Source organism: Macrotis lagotis, chromosome 3 (assembly GCF_037893015.1).
Source record: "Macrotis lagotis isolate mMagLag1 chromosome 3, bilby.v1.9.chrom.fasta, whole genome shotgun sequence".
In the NCBI taxonomy this organism is placed as follows: domain Eukaryota; kingdom Metazoa; phylum Chordata; class Mammalia; order Peramelemorphia; family Peramelidae; genus Macrotis; species Macrotis lagotis.
The window spans coordinates 214,415,668-214,441,288 of NC_133660.1; the positions used below are offsets into that span (position 1 = coordinate 214,415,668).

General features: G+C 39.7%; 1 protein-coding gene and 1 long non-coding RNA gene across 3 annotated transcripts in view; one reads left to right on the forward strand and one right to left on the reverse strand.

The window, feature by feature from the left end:
• The window catches only part of MAN2B2 (mannosidase alpha class 2B member 2), an 83,563-nt gene extending 59,834 nt beyond the window's left edge, over positions 1 to 23,729 (forward strand). For both annotated transcript variants that reach the window (XM_074229821.1, XM_074229822.1), the window contains exons 13-19: positions 417 to 669; positions 2,285 to 2,395; positions 2,481 to 2,673; positions 5,989 to 6,126; positions 12,277 to 12,389; positions 17,720 to 17,837; positions 19,260 to 23,729. In XM_074229821.1, coding sequence (XP_074085922.1) covers positions 417 to 669; positions 2,285 to 2,395; positions 2,481 to 2,673; positions 5,989 to 6,126; positions 12,277 to 12,389; positions 17,720 to 17,837; positions 19,260 to 19,357 — 1,024 coding nt within the window. In that variant the 3' untranslated portion in view covers positions 19,358 to 23,729. The remainder of the gene's footprint in view (positions 1 to 416; positions 670 to 2,284; positions 2,396 to 2,480; positions 2,674 to 5,988; positions 6,127 to 12,276; positions 12,390 to 17,719; positions 17,838 to 19,259) is intronic.
• On the reverse strand, positions 5,128 to 16,088 carry LOC141518106 (uncharacterized). The gene is made up of 2 exons (XR_012477088.1): positions 15,600 to 16,088; positions 5,128 to 6,140 (listed from the first exon to the last, which is right to left on the reverse strand). It is a non-coding gene; the product is annotated as an uncharacterized LOC141518106 (long non-coding RNA).
• Positions 23,730 to 25,621: the final 1,892 nt, after the last annotated feature.

A 25,621-nucleotide genomic window follows, 5' to 3' on the forward strand; every position in this document is an offset into this window, starting at 1 on the left:
ATTGGTGTGACAGCTAAACTACCCCAGGGTTAAGAATCATCAATATTTAGGCCATATGAGCCCATTTAAACTAGTAACCAACTAGCACTAAGATGAACAGGGGAAATTGTTCTATACCATAAGGTTACTCAGAGCAGCAGCAGCATGATATGCAGTAGGAAAAATTGGAAAAGCATGGAATTGAAACTAGATGACAATATTGAGAAGAATCATAAGGCCAGGAGATGGATGTAGTGGGCATCCAGTGAAAGCAAAAATCAAATCTGTTAGGGAGAGAATGGAGAATCTAATTTACTTTATTCCTTCATTTTTCTTACAAGAAAACCTCGAAAACTCACTTCCACATAAGAAATTCCCATATTCCCCAACCTTACTTTTTCACTTTTTCTCATTTATTCAACTCTTTTTTTAAATAGAAATTTCACAGTAAAGGATTATACTTATGCTGCCTACTCTCGGATCTACAATATCCCAAAGGGTTATGATGGAAAACTGCTCTGTCACAGGATAGAACAAGAGTACAGGGTGGGTCCTTTGGAAATGAACCGTGAAGCCATCCTGAGGACAAGCACAGATTTAAACAGTGGCCAGGTCCTTTTCACAGACAATAATGGCTATCAGATGCAGAGAAGGATTTACAAAGCATATGTGAATAACACCGTGGCTCGGGTAAGCATTATTGAGGTTCATGAAAGTCTGGAACATCAAGAAGCCTCAGCTTCCGCTTGGACTGAGGCTCCTTGTTCAGCCAGCACTTAGTGAGGAATGAATTGGTCCATATATATGAAGTTTATATAACTAAACTCACAGCTGTAAACCTTAGACCTTCCTTGTTTTAGTGTGAACATTTAATTTTTTTACTTTTTAATAATTTTTAATATATTACTGTCACTTCTCAGAGATTTACCTCTCTGTCCTTTCCCTCCTTCCCCCCACCCCCACTCTCCCAAGAAGTATTGTTGGGCAAAATAATTGTCACTGTGACCTTCAGACCCTCCTCTACTGTCATACTCCACTGTCAATGGAAGAGGCAATCCACAAACAGCTATATACAAACAAGATATAGACACAATACATTAGAGATAATCTTTGAGGGGAGGCATTAGCATTAAGGGGTGGGGGGGGAGAAGTTAAGACTTCTTGCAGTCTACATTGATCACAATTAATATATATCCATTTGGCAGGAAAAATTTTCCTAATTGTATTGTACATAGACACACATTTTTTTTTTATAAAGTAAACTTTTATTAACATATTTTGATTTTACATTTGTAGACCAGTCTCACAACTGAACCATTTAATGAGGAGAATCAGTAAAACTAAGGGATACCTAGTGGACACAATGACATTACTTGATAGTGCATATCCTGCTCACTTTCTCCTTTCTCTCCATGGAGGGGGTGAATGACTTTTTCATTATCATTTCTCTGGGATCAAAATTGATCACTATATGAATTCAACTGCCTTTTAGATTTATTTTTGTTGTATTATTCAGAATCTTTCTGCTTTCCTTATACCTGCATGCTTCTGCATCAGTTAATCCAAATTTTCCTTTGCTTCTCTGAATTCCTTCTAATCTTTGTTTTTCATGGCTGAATCATATGCCATTATATTGACATTGCATAATTTGTTCAGCAATTCCCCAATTTTTTCTACCACAGAAAGTGCTTCTATATTTACATACATGTATAAAAATAATCTTATGCATTATTTATCTCTGCACATACACACACCCATATAACCCTCCTTGAGATTTATATGTAGTATTTGAATCCTTAAGTCAGAGGATATAAACAGCTTTTTTACATAATTCCAAATTATTTTTCAAAATAAAATGGATCATTTTACAACTTTGCCATCAACTTGCCCCCCCCGAGTTCATATGAACAGAATTTATTCTTTCCTTAATGACTTAGCATTATAATTAGTTCTTTAGTTATTACACTGAGCTTTAAGACAGTGATGGTCCTAAGGTTTGTTGATTTGTTTAGGGTTTTTCATTCATTCAGCAAACATTTCAAACTACCTACAGTATGCTGAGAACAATTCCAGATTCTAGAGGCTGACTATAAATGACCTAAGAATGACTTTCAGAGATTAAAATACATGAGTTTTGTAAAATCTCATTAAGAAGCTCTTGGTTCTTTTTAACACTTTAATTCTGGGTTTGTGCTGCATTGGGATAATTGAGGTAGACATCTGTCTAACTTCAACATAAATTTGGGGTATTGCTATCTTCTGCCCAAAGTCAATCACTTCATTTCTTGGTCTTTTCTGTCTACAGAATTACTATCCCATGGTGCAGACTGCTTTCATTGAAGATGACAGAACCAGATTTGTCCTGCTATCTGAAAGATCACATGGTGTCTCTAGTCAAGAAAATGGGCAGATAGAGGTTAAAGGAAAAAAGTTGTTTTACTTGGGTTCTCATTTTGAGGGATAGTGGAAGAAGTACCCAACCAAATGACCTTTTTTAACAGGTGATGCTACATAGGAGACTGTGGAACAATTTTGAATGGGACCTCAATTATAACCTCACCTTGAACGATTCATCGGTGGTTCGGCCAACTTTCTGGCTCCTCCTTGGACCCAAGCCCGTCACTACTGCTCTGTATCAGATGAGTAGAATGGCTTTGGAGCACAGACCAGTCGTTATATTTGGAGAATTACCTAGTAAGTAGGTGTTAATTTAGGTGTTAATTTTCAGTATACCTAGTAGACTTTATATTTGGGAACTATCATACAGTCATTGACAAATATTTCCTCTTGTATATCAGAGAAAGGGTATAAGATTTAATGCCACAAGATGTGGGTTCAAATCCTGGGCTCTGCTCTTTACTCACTATGTGACTGACTAAATGTTAATATCTCTGAGTCTCTGTTTCTCCTTCTTGAAAATGAGGGAGATGAACTGAATTATTTCTTTTTTTCTCTTTTAATTTAATAATTTGTTTTCCCCAGTTCCACGTAAATTTTAACATTCATTTTAAAAAATTTTTAGTTCCAAATTCTCTCCTTCCCTCCCTATCCCCCATCTCTCAGTTAAAAGGTTTGCAGTTCGATATAGGTCATACCTGTGTAGTCAAGCAAAACATTTCCATAAGTCATGTTGTGAAAGAAAACAGATTTTAAAAAACTCAAGAAAAATAAAGAAAATAAAAAAGTATACTTCATTCTGTATTCAGACACCATCAGTTCTTTCTCTGGGGATGGTTACCATTTTTTATCATAAGTCCTTCAACATTATATTGGATCATTATATTTCTGAGAATAGCTTGTCATTCACTGTTGATCATTTTAAAATATTGCTTTTAGTTTGTATGCATAAATTAAATTATTTCAAACTTTTTTGTAGTAATAAATCCATTGTTCAACCAGGTGTCCAAACTGGATCCTTCTGTTAGCTCATTAGATCAGTGCAGAAATAAGTAAAAATTGTCTGCATTTAAACAGTATTTCTTCAAAACAACTTAGACAAGAAAGTATTCCAAACATTATTATGGTCATTTTACAGATGAGGAAACCGAGGCTCAACAAAATTCAGTACATTATCTAAGATCAAACATCAAGTATTTGAGCTATCACTTAGATTCAAATTCAGGTCACCAGGTAATTAATGATAGGTCTTTTCTCTGAAGTGGACTATTTTGCCTTAAATTCAAGTGGGACCCTCCCTTTAAGCTCCCTTAGACTAGTAATCACAAATTTTTAAAATTATTTTTAATTGATATTTAATTTTATTTTTCAAATTACATGATGTGTACATTTTTCAGCATTCATCAACTTGTATATTTATAAGTTACACAGTTCTCTACCACCCTCTCTTGCCATCCCCCTGCCCTTGGTGATGAACTGTCTGGTAAAAGTCATACCTGTACATTTGTGTTTAAAACACACACACACGCACACACATATTTTCCTCTGAATCTGAATTTCATTGTCCATCACGGGTCTCCCAGGATTGTCCTAGCTCTCTGAACTGCTGAGAGGAGCCGCATCTATCATAGATAATCAACTCACAGTGCTGTTATTAATGTGTATGATGATCTCTTGTTTCTGCTCCCTTCACTCAGCATCAATTCATGTATTTCTTTCCATGCTTCTCTAGAGTCTGACCATTCATGGTTTCTTATAGTACTGTTAGGGTTGCTAAGTGGGGCAGTAGATAGAGCAACAGCCCTGGAATCAGGAGGACAGGAGTTCAAATCCAGCCTCAGACTCTTGACATTTACTAGATTGTGACCTTGAACTAGTCACTTTACACCAATTTGCCTCCCATCCAGGACCATCTCGAATCATCCTGATTCATATCTGACCCCTGGACCCAGATGGCTCTGGAGGAGAAAGTGAGACTGGTGACTAAGCACAGCCTCCCCTCATTCACATCCAATTCATGTGCTTGTATGGCATCATCTACCTGATGTCACAGTCTTCTTCTAGAACGAAGGACAAACATCATCATAGAACAGTAGTTCTTAACATTCATATACCATTACTTGTTCAGCCATTCCCCAATTGATGGGCATCCCCTCAATTTCCGATTCTTGGCCATTACAAAAAGAGCTGCTATAAATATTTTTGAACATGTGGGACTTTTCTCATTTTTTATTATTTCTTTTGAATATAGACCTATTGTTACTGTTACTGGGTAAAAATGTTTTATTGCTCTTTGGTCATAGTTTCATATTGAGCCATAAATTTTTCACATTTTTTTTTAAAAGGCAGGTAGACCACACAATGGATAGAGCCCTGGTCCTGATCTCAGGTTGACCTGAGTTCAAATTCAACCTCAGATCCTTAATAGTTGTGTGACCAAGTCACATAACCTCTACTTGTCTGTCTTTTCATCCATAAAATGAGGATAGCAATAGTGCCTACTTCCCTGGGTAGCTATGAGAATCAAAAGTAAGAATTATAAAGGTCTAAGCTCAGTACAGGCAGAAAGAAGGTGCTGTCTGAATGTTAACTGCTCCCATCTTCATCATCATTGTCATCATGTGAGAGAACACATATGGAAAGTGCTTTGTGAGTCTTAAAGCATTATATAAATTCTAACTATTCATTATTATTGTTACTATTAAAACATAAATTTTAATATTTTCTAGGTTTAACTCTTCCAAGAAACAATTACTGAATTTACATTTATTTTTACTAGCAATTTTTAAAGAAACAATCAACTAATGACAATTTGACACCAATCAGTGATCTGTGAAATATCAATTGCTTTGACCCTTCTCTCCTACTAAGACTTGAATTCTAAGTTGCTGTCACAGCTAAAATGTGTATAGAGAAGGGTTGGTATAAAAATCTTTGTAGATCTTTTTGTTTTTTTATCTTTTGCTCTCCTTCTGGTTTTGTTCTTAAATGCTCTCAAGATGATTTTGCTTCGTTGGATCTTTCTAAAAACTAGTGTTTTTCTGCACTGCTCTTCACTGCAGTTATCAGTCAATAAATATTAATGCTGTCAGCCACAGCTGTTTTTAACGGTCATACCCCCACCTGGCAAGAATGTCTAGATTTCCTGATTAGAGTATTTCCCAGTATCTTTTGGTTTTTCTTTTTTGGCAGTTAATTTATATCAGTTTAGCTTCTTTAGGAAATGCTAATAATCTGTGTTCCTAGTTGTTCTTTAATCCATTTTTTGTTTGGGTTTTTTTTTTTTTGGCATTAGCAGTTAGCTTAAATTGAACAGATGGAGTTACCTCAACTACATAGCATTTATTCTAGTTCAGTGTTGATTTTGATCAATATACCCATAGTAAAATTATGCTGAGAGCCGATATGAAAATTACTGGTCTGGAAAGTTTGGTGTAGGCCATAGACACAGTAGGAGCCCATATCAGAGGTTGGGAAGAGAAACAAGAATGCCCTGAATAAGATATGTGGGAAGGCAATAAATGGTTGGTTCACCGTTATTGTTAAGTCTTGACTTTCCTTCTGTGTTCTTCACAAATCATGGAAAAAACCCATTTTTGGTTTATCTTGCAGTTGGTCATCAGATGCCACCAGGATCCCTCCAGAAAGATGCTCCAACTCTCCCTGCCAATCTCCACCTCCAGATCCTCAGTATCCCTGGGTGGCAGTACAGCTCTAACCACACAGACCATTTTCAGAATCTGCAGAAAGGTGAGGCAGGCTTCCTGGAAATTTGAGTTAAACAGTTATTAGTCTCATGTCCTACCTTGGCTCCCCAAGAGATTACTCATGACTTTGGTGACTGAATGACCTCTCCACCTCCATAAGGGATTTGACTTCAAGTCCATCCCTCTGGCCACCCTGGTTCCCAGGGCAAATCTCTGATATTTCAAAACCTAGCTTAAGAAATCCTTCCAAAAAAAAACCTCCTTTTACTACAACTTCAACTTCCATATTCTTGGAAATCCTTGAGAAATCTTTGTATGATTTTTTTTTAAGAAAACAAAATTTAGGGGTGGCTAGGTGGCACAGTGGATAAAGCACTGGATTCAAGTCCGGTCTCAGACACTTAATAATTATCTAGCTGTGTGGCCTTGGGCCAGCCACTTAACCCCATTTGCCTTGCAAAAACCTAAAAAAAAATTTAGTAAAAAGAAGTTATAACACATAGGAAGGGATAGGTAGAGAGATATAAAAGAACAACCAATCAGTATTGGCTGGGCCAGCAGATCAGGGAAGACTGTGGCCCTCGTGTTTGCTCTTTCTGAAGTTTTACTAGACTTCTTTCTCTGGGATAATAATAACTGATCTTTATAAAGAGAAGTGTGATTTACTTATTTGTTGTTACAAATGATGAATATTGTTTAAACAGTTATCAAGAACAAATAACTTCACAGGATTATTGTGGTCTAATGGTCTAAGTAACATGCTTACTCACTTTAAAGTAGTATATAAGCATTAGAAATATTGTCATTTGGAACTGCTCCCAAAGTGCAACAAAAATGTTCATTGCAGCTCTGCTTGTGGTGGCAAGGAATTGGAAATCAAGTAATGACCTTCATTTGGGGAATGGCTTAACAAACTGTGGTATATGGATGTCATGGAACACTATTGTTCTATTAGAAACAAGAAGGGACGGGAATTCAGGGAAGCCTGGAGGGATTTGCTTGAACTGATGCTGAGTGAGATGAGCGGAAACAGAAGAACACTGTCCACCCTAACAGCAACATGGGAGTGATGATTAACCTTGATGCATTTGTTCATTTCATCAGTGCAACAATCAGGGACAACTTGGGGCTGTCTGTGATGGAGAATACCATCTGTATCTAGAGAAAGAATTGTGAAGTTTGAACAAAGACCAAGGACTACTACCTTTAATTTAGAAAAAAACCTGATATCTTATTGTCTGATCTTGCTATCTCTTATACTTTGTTTCTTCCTTAAGGATATGATTTCTCTCTCATCACATTCAATTTGGATCATTATATACCATGGAAACAATGTAAAGACTGGCAAATTGCCTTCTGTGGGGGGAGGGAAGTAAGATTAGGGGGAAAATTGTAAAACTCAAAATAAATAAAATCTTTAAAAAAAATTTTAGGGTTGGCTAGGTGGCGCAGTGGATAGAGCACTGGCCCTGGAGTCAGAAGTACCCGAGTTCAAATCCGACCTCAGATACTTAATAATTACCTAGCTGCGTGGCCTTGGGCAAGTCACTTAACCCCAATTTGCCTTGCAAGGAAAAAAAAACCTAAAAGAAAAAAAAAATTTTAAAAAATCATTGGGGCAGCAGGAGTACAATCTCCTAGATACTTTCTCTAAAATATTTCAAAAACCTTAAAATTATGACTGACTAATTTTTCGAGAGGCAGAACCCACAGAAAGATCCAGTGAGGCAATTCTCCATCTCAAGGTAATGTGGAAAATATTGGGAAAGCTTTGCTCCACAGGGTTGGAGGGACTGCAGTACAGCAGTGAAGGAGCTTCAGCCCTCTGGGAACACCCCCAGGGTGCCTGGGAGTGCTGGCTCCTGACAGCAGAGCAGTTTTCTGACCTGCACCCCAGGGAACACCAAGCACAACTTGGAAGATCAGCAGGGAGACCTCTGCCAGAGTGAACGCAAAGCCCAGACACTCAGAGCAGCCCAGGCCCCCAATGCAGTCCAGGTATTCAGCACAGCCTCGATTCCAGGAAAGGGAAGCAGGTCCATGGAGCCCAGCAGGAACCGGCCAGCAGCTGTGCCCTGAGTGCTCAGCTCACAGAAGGTAAGGGAGTGGAGGGAGACCACTGAGGTCTGTCCTCTCTCCTGGAACAGGACTCTGGGACTTTGACTACATTGAGACCTTGGTCCCAGTCTAGGCTCCCCATAGAGCAGGTACCCTCCCCGCACACAGCCCCTGGGGCAGAGAGGTACACTAGTGGTCATTCAACAGACCAGGAGAGCAGTCAGAGCCTCTCATACTGAGGTCCTTGTGGGAGTGTTCCAATAACACTCAAAAGCTCAGGAAGCATCCCAAAACCAGGCACAGGCCGGGGAAATGAGTAAACAGAGACAAAAAGGAACCTGACCATAGACAATTACTTTGGTACCATGGAGAACCAAAACACACAATCTGAAGATGAGAAAGTCCAAGCTTCTGCATCTAAAGACTCCAAGAAATATAGAAGTTGGACTCAGGCTATGACAGAACTCAAAAAAGATTTTGAAAATCAAGTAAGGGAGATAGAAGAAAAATTAGGAAAAGAAATGAGAGAAATATAGGAAAAAACATGAAAGCAAAGTCAGCAGCTTAGTCAAGATCCAAAAAAGTCCTGAAGAAAATAACATGTTTTTTTTTTATTTTTATTAAAGATATTATTTGAGTTTTACAATTTCCCCCCAATCTTGCTTCCCTCCCCCCCACCCCCACCCCACATATAGCACTCTGTCAGTCTTTACTTTGATTCCATGTTGATCCAAATTGGGTGTGATGAGAGAGAAATCATATCCTTAAAGAGAACAGAATTCTCAGAGGTAACCAGATCAAACCATAAGACATCTGGGTTTTTTCCTCCGAATTAAAGGGAATAGTCCTTGTACTTTGTTCAAACTCCACAGCTCCTTATCTGGATACAGATGGTACTCTCCTTTGCAGACAGCCAAAAATTGTTCCCAATTGTTGCGTTGATGGAATGAGCAAGTCCTTCAAGGTTGAACATCACTCCCATGTTGCTGTTAGGGTGTACAGTGTTTTTCTGGTTCTGCTCATCTCACTCAGCATCAGTTCGTGCAAATCCCTCCAGGTTTCCCTGAAATCCCATCCCTCCTGGTTTCTAATAGAACAATAGTGTTCCATGACATACATATACCACAGTTTGCTAAACCATTCCCCAATTGAAGGACATTTACTGGATTTCCAGTTCTTTGCCACCACAAACAGGGCTGCTATAAATATTTTTGTACAAGTAATGTAGAAAATAACATGTTAAAAACCAACTTAGGGCAAATAGATAAAACAGTTCCAAAAGTTACTGGAGAAAAGAATGCTTTAAAAAGCAGAATTGGCCAGATGGAAAAGGAGATAAGAGACCTCTCTGAGGAAAACAAATCCTTCAGATGCAGAATGGAGCTAAAGGAAGCTGATGACTTTGAAAGAATTCGAGACACAATAATTCAGCACCAAAAGAATGAAAAACTAGAAGAAAATGTGAAATATCTCATTGAAAAACAACTGATCTGGAAAACAGATTCAGGAAAGATAATTTTAAAACTATTGGGCTACCTGAAAGTCATGATCAGAAAAAGAGCCTTGACCTCATTTTAAAAGAATTTCTAAAGGAAAATTGCCCTAATATCCTAGAAGAAGAGTGTAAAATAGAAATTGGAGGAATCCACCAATCTCCCTGAGAAAGAGATCCAAAAAAAACAATCCCCAGGAATATTATAGCCAAGTTCCAGAACTCCCCAGTCAAAGAGAAAATATTACATTCAGCCAGAAGGACACAATTCAAATATCGTGGAACTGCTGTCAGGATTACCCAGGACTTAACAGCCTCTACACTAAGGACTTGTAGGGTTTGGAATATAATATTCCAGAAGACAAAAGATCTTGGAATGCAACCAAGAATCAACTACCCAGCAAAACTGAACGTCCTCTTCCAGAGGAAAAGATGGACCTTCAGTAAAACAGGATTTTAAGTGTTCCTATTGAAATGACCAGAGCTGAACAGAATGTTTGATCTTCAGGTATAGGATTCAGATGAAGCATGGAGAGGGTAGACAAGAAGGGTAAATTATGAGGGACTTAGTGATGATGAACTGTATGTATTACTGCATAGAAGATGATACTGATAATACTCATATGAACCTTCTCATTTAATAGAGCAGGTAGAAGGAGCTTTTATAGATGAGGCACAGGAAAGAGCTGAATTTGAAAATATAATATATTGTAAAGATAGTCAGTGGGTGAAAGGGAAATGTACTGGGAGAAAGAGAAAGGAGAGGTAGAATAGACTAAAATATTTCATGTAAAAGTCAAGAAACAGCTTTTGCAATGGTATGGAAGGGGGAGAAGGCGAGGGGGAATAAGGGAGCCTTCATTCTCATCAGAAATGGCTCAGAAAGGAAACAGCATACACACTCAATAGAGTATATTCATCTAGAAGCAAAAGAAGAGAAGGGGGACAGGGGGAATGGAGGGGGGATGTGGGTGATAGAGGAGAGAGGGTAGCTCATGGGAGAGGTCAGTCAGAAATAACACATTTTCTTTTTTACTTTTTTCAAGGTGGTAGGATTGGATGGTCTGTCCAGGACAGTGGGGCCAGGTGGTTGCTGGGTCTTTGGGATGGGATGTAGGCTTGGGGCCTCCTGGCCCCAGGGCAGTGCTCTGCCCACTGCACTACTTGGCTGCCCCACAGCACATTTTTGAAGAAGGACAGAGTAAAAGGAAAGAGAAAATGTGATAGAAGGTAGTGGGGAAGAATGGATGGAGAGAATTACAATCAGCAGCAGCAACTGTAGAAAAATATGGAAGTAATTTTTTGGTGGACTTATGATAAAGAATGTGATCCAGGGGCGGCTAGGTGGCATAGTGGGGGCGGCTAGGTGGAGTAGTGGATAAAGCACTGGCCTTGGAGTCAGGAGTACCTGGGTTCAAATCCAGTCTCAGACACTTAATAATTACCTAGCTGTGTGGCCTTGGGCAAGCCACTTAACCCCGTTTGCCTAGCTGATGGTATCAGAACAGACTGAAACACATTTTTTTTTCTCTCTTTTACTTTATTTCTCATGAGGTTTTATATTTTTGTGGGGGGGGTATTATGTTTACTCTTAAACAATATTTTAGTAAAGTGTAAATAAATTAAAGAATTTTTAAAAATCAAATCAAATCATAGGATCATGGAGCTAGAGCTAAAAAGACATATTGATGTCTCATAAGATTTCAGAAAGGGCATACAAACAGACAAAGATTTCTCAAGGATTGCCGAGAATATGAAGATTATTTTAAATTGAAGTTTCCCTAGAAAACAGAACAGGATAAGTTTGTAACATCAAGAATTTAAGTGCTGTGGACCCAGCCCAGTAGTAGTCAAGGAGACATGAAAGATATGGGATTTGTATTCATTGTAATAATTGTTCACATTGCATTAAAGTTTGTGGAGAAGAGATCTGAGGTGGTAGTATAGGTTTACTTAGCACCATTTAAAAGATAAGAGAAAGGAGACTCAGCAGGAGAAGGGATCTTCCCAGGGCACTGTGTGACAGGCCACAGTTGGTATTTGATGTTGTCTGCTGCCCCGGACAGGGTTTTCTCCACCAATCATCAGTCCTGGCCTCTGGGGGCCACCCAAGCCAAGCTGGGGCACTGAGGCATTAAACTCTATGCAGACTGTTAGATGCAACAAGAGCTGAGGAGAGGGAGGGGTCATTGTGGGCCTGTGCATTCAGCAAGGATTCCCAGGAGAGGCAGCACATGTGTCTTTGGTGGTAAGAACTGTGCCCCCAGGAAACACTTAGGTCACTGTAGATCCCCTCTCATGCTGGCCGAGCTCCCCTTGGAGTCTTCCTCTGAGCCAGAGCTAAGATGTCATAGCACAATGAATTCTTGCTGGATTTGAGATCCAGGCCCTGAGTTCAGCCACCAGCTCTGCCACTGACCACTTGACTAGTCACTGAGCCTCCGGACTGCAGTTGCTTCTGTAAAATGAAAGGGTTGGATGAAGTGAGCTCAGTGATCTCTTCCACCTCTAAATGTGGTGATTCCTCTGAAGAGAAGCTCTTTGTTTTTGCCTTTCTTTGCATCCCTCCCATCAGCCTAGTAGCTAGCACATAGGAGATGCTGTGATTGATCATCTGGCCCTTACTTTGTTCTGTTTCTCAAGGTCATAGAAAGGATAGTGGGCCCGACCTGAGCCGTGTCTTAGTCCGGATCTGCCATTTGTATGAGGTGGGAGAAGACCCAGACCTTTCTCAGCCAGTCACTGTGAATCTGAAGGTAACATCCACATGTTTCTCCTTATTGCAATTCCACCATGAGCAGGGGGTGGGGGAGGACCACTTGAGACAAACCTCAAAAGAAGAGACCCAGCCTCACAAAAACTGAGCATTTAGAGGAAGCCTGGCATAGTAGAGGAGCAGCTTTGATGCCAGGAAGACCTGGGTTCAAGTCCTACCTCTGAACTCCTTGTTTTATTGGCCAGCATCACACATAATTTCTCATACTCCAAAGCTTCGCTGAGAATCTTGGAGGGAGGGTCTTGCTGCACCGAGTTCTCCCACTCTCAGAAGTCACAGGGCTAGACCAGAACCCTCCAGAGATTTGGAGTCAGTTCTGCAGTCCTCCCAGCACATGATGGGGTGAGGCCTCTTGTTTTCTCCTCTCTTTCCTCTCTCCAGCCAGGTGGTCTATCCTCTGCTCTGTGATACATCACTTTTCCCTCCATCAACTTTCACCCAAAGACTCATTATCTTGCTTCTCCTTTCTAGTTCCTAGACTGCCTCATGTGAATGTACCTTCCACAGAACCAAGACCCCTCCCCCCAGCTCCTCTTTGTATTGAATAAACAAACCTGTTTTGAATAAGATCTCCCCAAACACATTGTCTTTTCATGAGAGGTCTCAGTGACACAGTCAAAACCTTTCCAGCCAGTAGGAAAAAAACCACAGCTACAAAATGTCTTTTAAAGTTTACAAAGCATTTTCTTTTTTGTTAACACAAGTGTTATCATCATGTTATTATAAATGAGCAAAAAGAGGTGATTTTCCCTAGTTGCAGTTCAAGTGAAAACACCCAGTTATTGAGCCGGCAGTTTATAATGCCCTTAGGTACTTATGGGAAAAGGAAGACAGTCCCTGCCCTCAAGGAGCTTACCCTCTATTGATAAAACACTGTCATTTTCCATCATCTTCCCCTGCCCAAAAACTCTCTCATAATAAAAAAAAAAAGTGCTGTGGTTAACACACTCACCATCTTAACCAAGTCTGAACCCATGTGCTCATGAACTCATGCAGCTCAGCCCTCTCTGCCCAATGCCTCTTCATCCTTCTCATCTGTTCCTTCAATCCTGTGAGACCCAGACCTATTGTTGCCTGGGTCTGAGGTCTGGCGTCTTCAACCTGGTTTGTTTTCCATATGCCAAAGTCCTTATGTTGTTCTCTGGAGGCTGCTTATTTGATTCTGAATTACTTCATACAAGTTTCTCAGTTTCCCTCCTCTTGGTTTCCCTTCCCCCCATGTTTATGAGGCTCCATCAGCAAGCACATGGCCTCTCCAGGTGCCCTCTGCCATGGGAAGCAGGGATCTGGTGGCAAAATCCTTTTGGTTGAGTGACACACCGCTTCCTTTCCTTGGGTCATAAGAATTGAGCCTGGCAATACTTGGGGTTTTTTCCAATGGAAACTTTCCGGCTGTATCTCTGAGAGCAGACCACCCACTTCCTTTCCTGCTCACAGAAGGTTTCTTTAGGTCTCCTCCTGTTAGACCTTAGCTATATTCCATCCCTGCAGCCATCCCTGAGAGAAAGCACCAATGTTAGGTAATGTGGGTACGTTGAACTTCCATTTTTCACTGCTAGATTTCATTTCAGGGCAGGATGGAAACAACTGATAAATTCAGTTGGTCCTCAAGCAAGAAGGTATCTTAAAAATCATCTTCATCTGGCTCAGTTTGCAGATGTGAAAAACTGAGGCCCAGAGGGAAAAAAAATTACTTGCCCAAAGTCACAGTCCATGGTAAATAGCAGAACCAGAACCTTTTCCAGAGTGGGAAAAATCTGGGTTCTTCTGCTCAATTCTAGACTCAGCTCTGACCATTGCCAACCAGTGGTAAATTCTGGTCATTAAGCCACTGGATCTGGTTCTAAGCCACAGAATCCCAGTTCTTCCACTTTTTACCCAAAAAGTAGAGTAGATGGAGTTTGGGACTCAAAACCAGAAAGATTTGGGTTTAAATCCTACTTATTGAGGACATCGCCATCTTCCCAGCATCCAGACTCACAATCTTGGTGTCATTCTTGACCTCTCACCCCACAAATGCAAACCCTAGCTAAATGTTTTCCCATCACAACATCTCTAGTATATGTCCACTTATCTCTACTCCCACAGCCATCCTCCTAATTCAGATCTTTATTACTCTTCACCTAGACCAGGGATGGGGAATGTAGAAGGCCTGCGTCATCATTTGGTTGGTGGCAACCACAGGCAGGATGCAAAATTCAATAAATCAGTAGCTTTTGGGGGGTGAATTAATTAAATATTTGACCAAATAGAGCAGGTTAAATTTTAAGTTGCTTTTGTATGGGGCAGTCAATGGTGCAGCAGATAGATTCAGATTCTATAACCCTATGTTGTTTTGGTTGCTCAGTGATTAGCATACTGACCTTGGATTCAGGAGGACAAGGAGTTCAAATCCATTCTCAGACACTTGCCACCAATTAGTTGTGACCTTGGGCAAGTTACTTAATCATGATTGTCTCTCATCCAGGGCCAAATCCAGTCGTTCTGATTCCTATCTGTCCACTGGACCCAGATGACTCTGGGGGGAGAATGTGAGGCTGGTGACTTAGCACAGCACCCCCTCCCTCAATCTAATTCATGTGCTTGTCATGGAATTACCTCCCTGATGTTGTGGTCTTCTTCAAGAATGAAGGACAAACATTGTGTGGCCCATGATGTTTATTTTCATACACACACACACACACATCCAGATGGCACTCCTTACCTAGACTGTTGCAGCTACCTCCTAATTGGTCTTCCTGCCTCACTTCTCCACACCCAACTCAAATGTCAAAGTGATCTTCCTTAAATGTAGGTCACCCCCTCCTTCCCTGCCTTACTTAGTAAACTCATGTTGTCTCCTATTATCTGTGACTCAATATAAGATCCTCTTTTCAGCATGTAAAACTGAAATAATCCAACCCCTTCCCACCCTTCTAATTATTTTTATGCTTTACTCCCCTCTACCTGCTCTGTCATTCAGCTCCACAGACTCCTTACTGTTCCTCAGAGAACAGGTGGCATTTGAATTAAAAGATGAGTAGTTGTTTAGCAGGTGAAGAGAGGGAGGCGTGTCATCCTAGAAAGGTTTGTCAAGGGTTGGTGGCTCAACATGATCACAAATGGAAAGGGGTTGATTCAGTTATCCATTGTCTGAGAGAAAAAGGTTAAGTGACAATGAAATAAGAACCACCAAAAAGGAAATGTTTACCTGTTTTGCCTAGTTCACAGGAAATATTTGCTCCCAGCTGTAAATTTGGGCCTCACAGGAAGTTGAGCAGCAAGGACTACTTCAAAGTGTTTTTCTCAAGGTCTTCCTCTCCCTTAGCTGAAGAAATTACTAGAATTGTAGTGTTGAGGTATATAGGGGAATCTCTAGATAAGAAAACTGAGATTTAGTCAAGGAAAGTGACTCTTCAGAAGTCAACCAATGAATAAGTGGCTGAACCAGCCCCAACACAGAAGCGAGCTCGCCTGCCTCCCCTTCTCTGCCTCTGTCTTCATGAATGTTAGGGGTGCAGCGGCATGCACCTTGCGAAGGGAAAGGGTTGAAGGGATGGGAATGAGACTGCTTCTGTTCATTCATGAACTATAGGCCTTTCTTCATCCATACCGTGGAGCAATTCATGTTTTTATTGCAACTTTTGGGTGATGGAACTGGTTTTCTCTCAGCAGCCCTTATACATCCTCATCCACATTGTATAGATTAGGAGGCTGAGGCCCAGACAGGTAACTGATTTGCCCAGCATCATGTAGGTTGTGTCATAATTGGTGTGCCAACCTCACCAAGGCAGATGCCCAGGGCCATAGCAGATAATGTTTCTCCAGAACAAGAGTGGTTTGCCTATTATTCCTTTACTTTAAAATGACCTTTCACTCTAAGCTTACTACTTTCAAAAAATCTAAATAAACAAACCATGAAATTGTATCCTAATAATCCCATAAAATCATAACAATTAATAGTATGTTAAGAGAGAAAAGGAATAATAGGTTCTAAACTTTTTAAAAGGACATTTTATTTGCTATGTCTCCTGCCTTTTTTTTCCATCTGTACATTTATAGTTTTTGACCAGTGTGCATGTTGTTCTTTTCATTCTTCTAGCCTCATTTTGTATTATTTCACATAACTGTTACATATTTCTTTGTTTTCAAATTATTTGGAATTCTAAGATTGTAAGAACCTGAAAGATTATCCAATGCAGCTCCCTTATCTTTCAAAGGATGATGCTAAGCACCCCAGAGGTTAAGGATCTGTACAGGAAATATGAAGAAGGGCAGGATTTGACCCAAGTTCCTTTGACTCTAATTCCTTTTCTCTAGTCACTATAAATATTCAAATAAATTAATGAGACAATTTATTCTCATCATTTAAGTTTTTGGCAATATAAATAAGTGGTGCCGCAGATAGAATGCTGGGTCTGAGGTCAGAAAAATATGAGTTCAAACCTAATCTAAGGTTCTTACTATCTGTGTGACTTTATGCAAGCCTCTTAATCTTTTTGTTCTCCAGTTTTCTCCTCTGTGAGATTGAGGGGGATGGAGACCTCTGAGGTCCCTTCTAACTTGAAATCTAGGGTCCTTTGTAGATATTAATTTCCTCATCTATTAAACAAGGAAGTTGAATTTGATGACCTTAAGCTTCCAGTTCTAATGTCCTATGTTTTAAGGTCCCTCTCCCCTTCCTTAAAACCCAAGCACTTCATTGTTTTTTTCTTCCATGTTTCCATTTTTTATCTTCCATTTAGATTATGAGGGCAGGGGCTATATCTTGCCCATCATGACATTCTCTACAGCACTGGCACAATTTGGATTGAGTTCTGTCTTTTTAACTATCCTAGAGAAGGAAAAACTGAACCAGTTTCTAAATTGCCCCTTTCATGTTATTCATTGGGACCATAGTTAATTCTCAGTTATCCATGTCTGGTGGGAGAAACAATGCTATGGAAGAACTCAGAAGCTACTAGTGGGTCAGATGCTTGGATTCTGCAGCTCCATGATCTGTCTCAAGTTATATTGATTTATGACTAAGTTAGAGCAAGAATCTCAGAATCAAATTGTGTGTTTAAAAATTGTGAAAAATGTATGCTATACTCCACATCTGTGGACCTCCCTTCTTCCCAAAGTAGAGAGAGGGCATATCTTCTCATATCTCTTCTTTGGAATCATGCTTATTCTTGGTGATTTCATACTATTTATTTTCAGCCATTTATAATGTTGTCCCCATTATTGTTTTCTTGGTAGAGTTCATTTTATTTTAAATAGCTTTTCAAGAAGTGGTTTCATGTAGGTCCTGCAAAGAGCTCAATACCTGATATCCTTGTTTCTCACTAGTCTCTGCTTCAGAGTATGGGGACAGTGACTTCAGTGGAGGAGCGCTCCCTCACAGGGACCTGGGATGTGAAGGACCTGAATCGCTGGAAGTGGAAAACCGCCAAACTTGATGGTCAAGGTTTGAGAAATCCTAAGTCCATCCCCTTCCTATCTGTGCCTATCAGGTCTTCCAGGACCTTGGGTACCTACTGTGCTTCCAATCGACCCGGTTACTGTTCTCTGGGTCTCATGTCATCCAGAACTCCTTGGGTACTCTTGATCACCTGAAGCAGGCCCAGTTTTCTTGGCCTCTCGGCCTCTTCCCTCTGTGTCTTTCCCTTCTCCCTCCTTAATAACATCCTGTTCCCCTCAGATTCCAGAGTCCTTTGCATTTTAATAAAGACCAGCACTTTCAAGCAGAAAGCTTTGGCTTTCAAGGATGAAATCGCAGACAATGACCCACGCTGGTGGGAGAGTTCTGGGGACTTGAATCCTTCTCCTGAAACCTTCTTGTGGCTAGTCTTGGTGTCCTCCTAGAAGCAATCCATCAGTTCAAATGAAAGTAGCCAAACAACACTTCCCTTTCAGTTTAGGACCAGAATCTGGTGTCCTAGAAGCAACCCACTGAAACAGGAACTAAAGAACATCAGAGCGGGAGAGGAGAGGACTGGACGAGGCAGAAGGGAAACTTCTTCAGAGAAGGGATTGTTTGTCACTGTTTCACAAGTGACTGTTGGCTGGAAGGGGCCTTAGAGAGAACACTGAGTCTAAACCCCACATTTTAGATGCAAGGAAAGAGAGTCCCAGGCAAGTTCAGTGCCTTACCCAAATTCACCTAGTTAATTAGTGAGTGAAGAAAGTCTTCTTCCTCAGAGTCCAGTCCTTTGCCTACTAAAGCCCACAAGAGTGGTTCCTAATGCCAAACCCGAGAGAGACTTGGGGTTGATTTGGGGGGGGAGTTAATTCCCTTTCCCTCCAGCTGTCTTCTCCTTCTCTATCCTGCATCTTGGGGTCTCATCTAAGGGAATGAGCTAAGGAGGAAGGAGAAGAACGTTAAAGGCCCCTGGATTTTCTTGGTTCTACTGCTAGACAGTATCTGATCTGCCTCCCTGCCTTCACCTGACTCAATTCCCAACCTGATCAGTGATGGGGACAGTGGATTGTTGACCTGTTTCCAGCAGGTGGCAACTGGGAAGTGGCCACTGGTCATCACCCCAGAGAGGAAAGAGGCATCTGCTAGGTCAGAAAGAGAGAAGGCTGCAGCTGGTCTCTCTGCTACAGACTAGTAGTGTGAGCCTGGGCCCGTAAGCTCTTTTGTCTCAGTTTAGTAGCTTCATGTGTGACCTGAGGTGTCAGGTGGCCCATCCCCTACCCCCCCACCCCAACCCAGCTGCAGCGTTCTCCATCTGTGTTCCAAGTTTCCCCTCAGCTCTCTGGCTCAGGCGTGTGATTGGATTGAAAGGGAGGTGGGAACCAGGCAGTTAGAGGGGTAAGGAAAATGAGCCGAGCCTGGCACAAGCCTCTGAGAACTAGGGACTAACACCAACACTGTCTTCTCCAGGCTTCCGCAGGTCTTCTAGAATGCCTCTGGGAAACTTCACCTTCGTTCTGCACCCGAAGGAAATAAAGACCTTTTTTATCTATTTTCAAGAGCAATGAAATGCTTAGGAACCATCCCTCAGCTTTCCTGAATATCTTTGAAGCCTCATACGTGGCCTGCCAAAGGAAGAGTTAAGACCACTGTGAATTTAAGGAGGAAGAAAGATGCATGTTTTTGTAATAAACTGTAAATTGTGATGTCAAATCAGAACTAACAGTAGCTTTTTCTTCTCACGGACATTAAAACAGCAGTTCCTATTTGCTCTGAGCCCGCTCCCTACTCCCAGCTGCTTCTGCCCCTTCTTCATGAATATAGCAGTCATGGGCCAGAGAAGACCTGGAGCAAAACCAGGGGAGAGATGAGAGCTCCCATTTCTAAAGCTTTGTGAGGCTTGTGGAGTGCCTTCCTCCTTATCACACTAGATGGTAAGTCATGGAGGTCCTGTTTTTTTCCATTGAGACTCAGAAAAAAGTGACCTGTCCAAAGTCACTAAGCTTGCTATTAAGTGTCAGGGCATGGCAGCATTAAGTGCCTACTGTGTGAAAGAAAGGTACCAAACTAAGTAAACCCTGGTGATGATAACTAGTTTTTTTTAGTGCATTTGAAGGTTACATATCCTCACAACAACCCTGATATCCCCAGTTTACAGATGAGAAAACTGAGGCCCACAAAGGCGAAACGACATGTTCAAATCACAGCCAATAACTTGAGTCCAAGCTTGAACTCATCTCCCTGATTACAGGTCCATTGCTCTATCCACAGAGCCACCTAACTGCCTCTTCTGAGACAAAAATGAAACTTTTCCCACCCTCAAGAGACTCACATTCCTCTGGATTCCAATCTGAGTCATCTGACACCAAATGCAGTCTTTTGTCATAGCTGTGGTATCACACAAAGAGAAGTGAAATAACCTATGCACTACATATTGACTTAGACATGGCATGACTTGCCTCAGGTCACACAGGAAGTAAGTGGCTATGTTGGTATTTGAACCAAAAGACTCAAAGAAACCTCATTGTCTCATGGAGGGGTTCATATTCTTCTCTCCTTTGCTCATGCTCTTCCCATGTTCTTAAAACAAAAGTGTTGCCTCGACTGGACCCTATAGTTTAACTGGATGCATTCTGCACATTTCATTTTGTAGTCATCTCATGTCTCCCCAACTAGTGGAGCAAAGCCAGTGTTCCATCCTCTGCTTTCCTCATGGTTTTCAGGTCAAGCCTAGAGTGGATCCTCAATTAATACTTGGAGAATATTAAGATGAGAGTTTGATAAATTTGAGGAAGTAGAACTTTTCTGATAGAGAAATGGGGGAATGAATTCCTCATCTATATATTAAAGACTCTCCTTACGAGAGAGCAGAATAAATGGGACTGGGAAGGAATAGAATGGAGAGAAATAGTTAACAATAGCAACTTTGGGAAAAAATATTGAAGCACCTTCTCTGATGGACTTATGATAAAGAATGTGATCCATCCCAGAGACAGAGCTGATGAACACAGACTGAAGTGCATTTTATTTCCTTTCACTTCATTTCTCTTAAGATTTCTTTATCTTGGGGTGGCCAGGAGTACCTGAGTTCAAATCCGGTCTCAGACACTTAATAATTACCTAGTTGTGTGACCTTGGGCAAGCCACTTAACCCCATTTGCCTTGTAAAAAAAATCTTTATCTTTTTGAGGGGTAAGGGGGGGTTATATTTATTTTCACAACAAGATTATTGTGATAATGTGAAAATAAATAAATCATTAAAATTTAAAGGTTCAGAAAGAACAAATTAAAAACCCCCTATTTAAATACCAAATTAGAATTCTAAAAATTAAAGGAGAAATTAATAAAATCAAAAGCAAGAGAAATATTGAACTAATAAAACCAAGAGCTGGTTTTATGAAAAAAAACAATAAAATTGATAAACCTCTGGTCAATTTGATTAAAAGAAAGAAGAAAACCAAAGTTGCTAGTATCATAAATGAAAATGGTGAACTCACCACCAATGAAGAGGAAATTAAAGTAATAATTTGAAATTATTTTGCCCAACTCTATGTCAATAAATTTAATAATCTAAATGAAATGGAGGAATATTTACAAAAATATAAGTTGCCTAGGTTAAATGAAGAGGAAATTAAATACCTAAATAACCCTATCTCAGAAAAAGAAAGTCAATAAGCCATTATTGAACTCCCTAAGAAAAAAATCTCCAGAGCCTGATAGATTCACAAGTGAATTCTATCAGACATTTAAGGTTCCAGTTCTATATAAACTCTTTGGAAAAATAGGTGAAGATGGAACTCTGCCTAACTCTTTCTATGACACCAATATGGTGCTGTTACCTAAACTAGGAAGAGTTAAAACAGAAAGAAAATTATAGACCTATCTCCCTGATGAATATAGAGGCAAAAATCTTAAATATAAAATCTTAGCAAAACTACTACAAGTTCTCACTATAATGATACATTATGATCAAGTAGGATTTATCCCAGGAATGCAGGGTTGGTTCAATATTAGGAAAACTGTAATTAATTATACCAATAACAAACCTATCAAATCATATGATTATATCAGTAGATGCTGAAAAAGCTTTTGACAAAATACAGCACCCATTCCTACTAAAAACACTAGAGAGCATAGGAATAAATGGATTGTTCCTTAGAATAATAAACAGTTTCTATTTGAAACCATCAACAAGCATTATATTCAATGGGGATAGGCTAGAGGCATTCCCAATAAGATCAGGGGTGAAACAAGGATGCCCATTTTTACCACTACTATTCAATATTGTGTTAGAAATGTTAAACTTCAGCAATAAGAGAAGAAAAAGAAATCAAAGGAATTAGAATAGGGAAGGAAGAGACAAAGCTCTCACTCTTTTCAGATGACATGATGGTATACCTAGAGAATCCCAAAAAGTCATCTAAAAAACTACTAGAAATAATTATCACCTTTAACAGAGTTGCAGGATATAAAATAAACTCTCATAAATCCTCAACATGTCTATATATAATGACTAGCAAGATGCAACAGAAAGAGCTAGAAAGAGAAATCCCATTCAAAGTAACCTCAGACAATATAAAATACCTGGGAGTGTATTTGTCAAGGCAGACTCAGAAATTTTTGAAAAAAGTTATAAAACACTTCTCACACAAATAAAAGCAGATTTAAATACCTGGGCAAATATCAACTGCTCATGGATAGGCCAAGCAAATAAAATAAAAATGACAATTCTACCAAAATTAAACTAGTTTAGTGTCCTACCAATCAAATTCCAAAAAACTTACTTAAATGAGTTAGAAAAATTGTAAGTAAATTCATATAGAAGAAATAAAAAGTCAAGAATCTCCAGGGATTTAATGAAAAAAGTGCAAAAGAAGGTGGCTTAGCTCTACCCACTCTAAAATTATATTATAAAGCATCAGTCATCAAAACTGCCTGGTATTGGCTAAGAAATAGAGTGGTGGATCAGTGGAATAGACTAGGTGCAATAGCAGGAAACAATTATAGTAATCTGCTGTTTGATAAACCCAAAGAGTCTAGCTATTGGGATAAAAACTCTCTCTTTGATAAAAACTGTTGGGAAAATTGGAAGTTAGTATGGCAGAAACTTGGATTAGACTAACACCTCACACCCTATACCAAGATAAGAGCAAAGTGGATACAGGATTTAGACATAAAAAACAGTATTATAAGCAAACTAGAAGATCAAAGAGTAGTTTACCTGTCAGATCTCTGGAAAAGGAAACAGTTTATGACCAAGGAAGAGATAGAGAAAATCATTAAAAACAAACTAGATAATTTTGATTACATTAAATTAAAGCTTTTGCACAGACAAAACCACTGTAACTAAGATCAAAAGAAATGTAAATTGGGAAACAATTTTTACAACTGTTGTTTCTGACAAAGGACTCATCTCTAAAATATAAAGAGAACTGAGTCAAATTTAAAAAAAAAAAGACAAGCCGTTCCCCAATAGACAAATTGGTCAAAGGATATTCAAAGGGAATTTATAGATGAGGAAATCAAAGTGATCCATAATCATATGAAAATTTGCTCTAAATCACTAATTATTAGAGAAATGCAAATTAAAACATCTCTGAGGTACCCCCTCACACCTCTCAGACTGGCCAATGTGACCAGAAGGGACAATGATCAACATAGGAAGGGATGTGGAAATCTGGGACACTAATACATTGTTGGTGGAGCCATGAACTCATCCAAACCTTCTGGAGAACAATTTGGAATTACATACAAAGGGCCATGAAAGTGTGCATACTCTTTGATCCAGCAATACCACTACTGGTCTATACCCTGAAGAGATGATGAAAAAGGGTAAAAACATCACCTGTACAAAAATGTTCATAGCAGCTCTGTGGTGGCAAAAAAAAAAAAGGAAACAGGGAATGTCTATCAATTGGAGAATGGCTGAATAAACTGTGGTATATGTATGTGATGGAACACTTGTTCTATTAGAAACCAGGAGGGATGAGAATTCAGGGAAGCCTGGAGGGATTTGCATAAACTGATGCTGAGTGAGATGAGCAGAACCAGAAGAATATTGTACACCCTAACAGCAACATGGGGGTGATGATCAACCTTAATGGACTTGCTCATACCAACAGGGCAATATTGAATCAGGGACAATTTGGGGGTATCTGTGAAGAGAATGCCATCTATATCCTGAGAAAGAATTGTGGAGTTTGAATAAAGACCCCTGGACTATTACTTTTAATTTTTAAAAACATGTCTTATTATGTAATTCTGCTGTATCTCATACTATATGTTTCTTCCTTAAGGATATGATTTCTCTCTCATCACATTCAACTTAAATCAATGCATATTGTGGGAATGATGTAAAGACCAACAAGCTGACTTCTGGGGGGTCGGAGGGAAGCAAAATAGGGTGGAAAATTGTAAAACTCAAAATAAATAAAACCTTTCTAAAAATTAAAAAAAACAAAATTTAAAGGCTCTCCTTCCCCTCAAGACCAGTTCAGATGTTATCTCCATGGGGTCTTCTCTGACTTCTCTGAAGGGAACTGATCTTTCCTTCTTCCTATTTCTTGTGACCCTTCACCTAACATCTTCAAACTTGACTTCATTTTTCTTTTAGTTTTTACAAGGCAATGGGGTTAAGTGACTTTCCCAAGGCCACACAGCTAGGTAATTATTAAGCATCTGAGACTGGATTTGAGCTTGGGTTCTCCTGACTCCAGGGCCAGGGCTCTATCCACTGCGCCACCTAGCTACCCCTTAAACTTGACTTAATTTTGCCTTGTATCATTCCTTTGTGTATTTGTCCTTTCCCCTTCCATTTCATAGCCCCATTTAGAGTGTTGGCTCCTGGAGAGCCAGGTCTATCTTTGTAACTACAAGCCTAAAAGAGGCCCTTGCATCAAGTAGGTCCTTCATTAGGCTCAAGTGGAATTGAAATGGTACTTTGGAACAGTAGGCGACCTTGTATTGAGTCTCAGTTTCCTTGTAATCTACCATTCATTCAACAACTTTTTGCCAAGCCCCTAGCATGTGCAAAATGTTGAACTAAGTACAAAGTCCAGGCTGCTGAAAGTAGGAAGCAGAGAGATAGAGCCAGGATGAGACATTTGAGGACCCAGGCAAATGGTCATGAGGCACATGAAATGTAAATCTTTCTGCATTAGGAAGAGAGGCGTTTTTGGCATTAAAAAATGTGCATCTCTTTAAAATTATGTCAAAATGACCATCAGGTGTCACCAAACCATACAGAACAATTCTTTCAGACCACACATTGACAAAGAAAACCATATATTGATATTATCTATGTTTTATTATATCTTTATATATTTTGTTGATTATTTCCTAGTTATATTTTAATCTGATTTGAGCCCTACTTGGGAGTATTGTGAGTTAAGGGTCACATATCTGATACCCTCTGCTCTACATTCCTTCCATCCCTGACATTCCACAAAGAAACCTTCTAGCTTTGCCGTGCTATGCTCTAATGTTCCTTATAGCCCTGATATCCTACATTCTAAGGTTCCTTTTACCATTCACATTCTCTGACTTCATTATAGAGATAATATGCCAGAAAGGGGAGAGGTGGAGGGGAAGACTAAGTGAAAGAAGCAGCAATTGAGGTTTTTTCCTGTGTTAATTTTTGTGTATGTATTTGATGAGGTATTCAGAAGAAATGCTACAGATGATCTTTATCATTTGGTGCTGCCCAGCTTCCTCTCCCAGATTTGCAAGGTTTTCACTTGCTAAAGTTTCCACCTTTAAAAACTGAGTTCAATTCAATAGTCTTGTTTTTTTTGTTTGATTTCTTTTCTGCAGTCCACCCAGCCTCTCTCTCA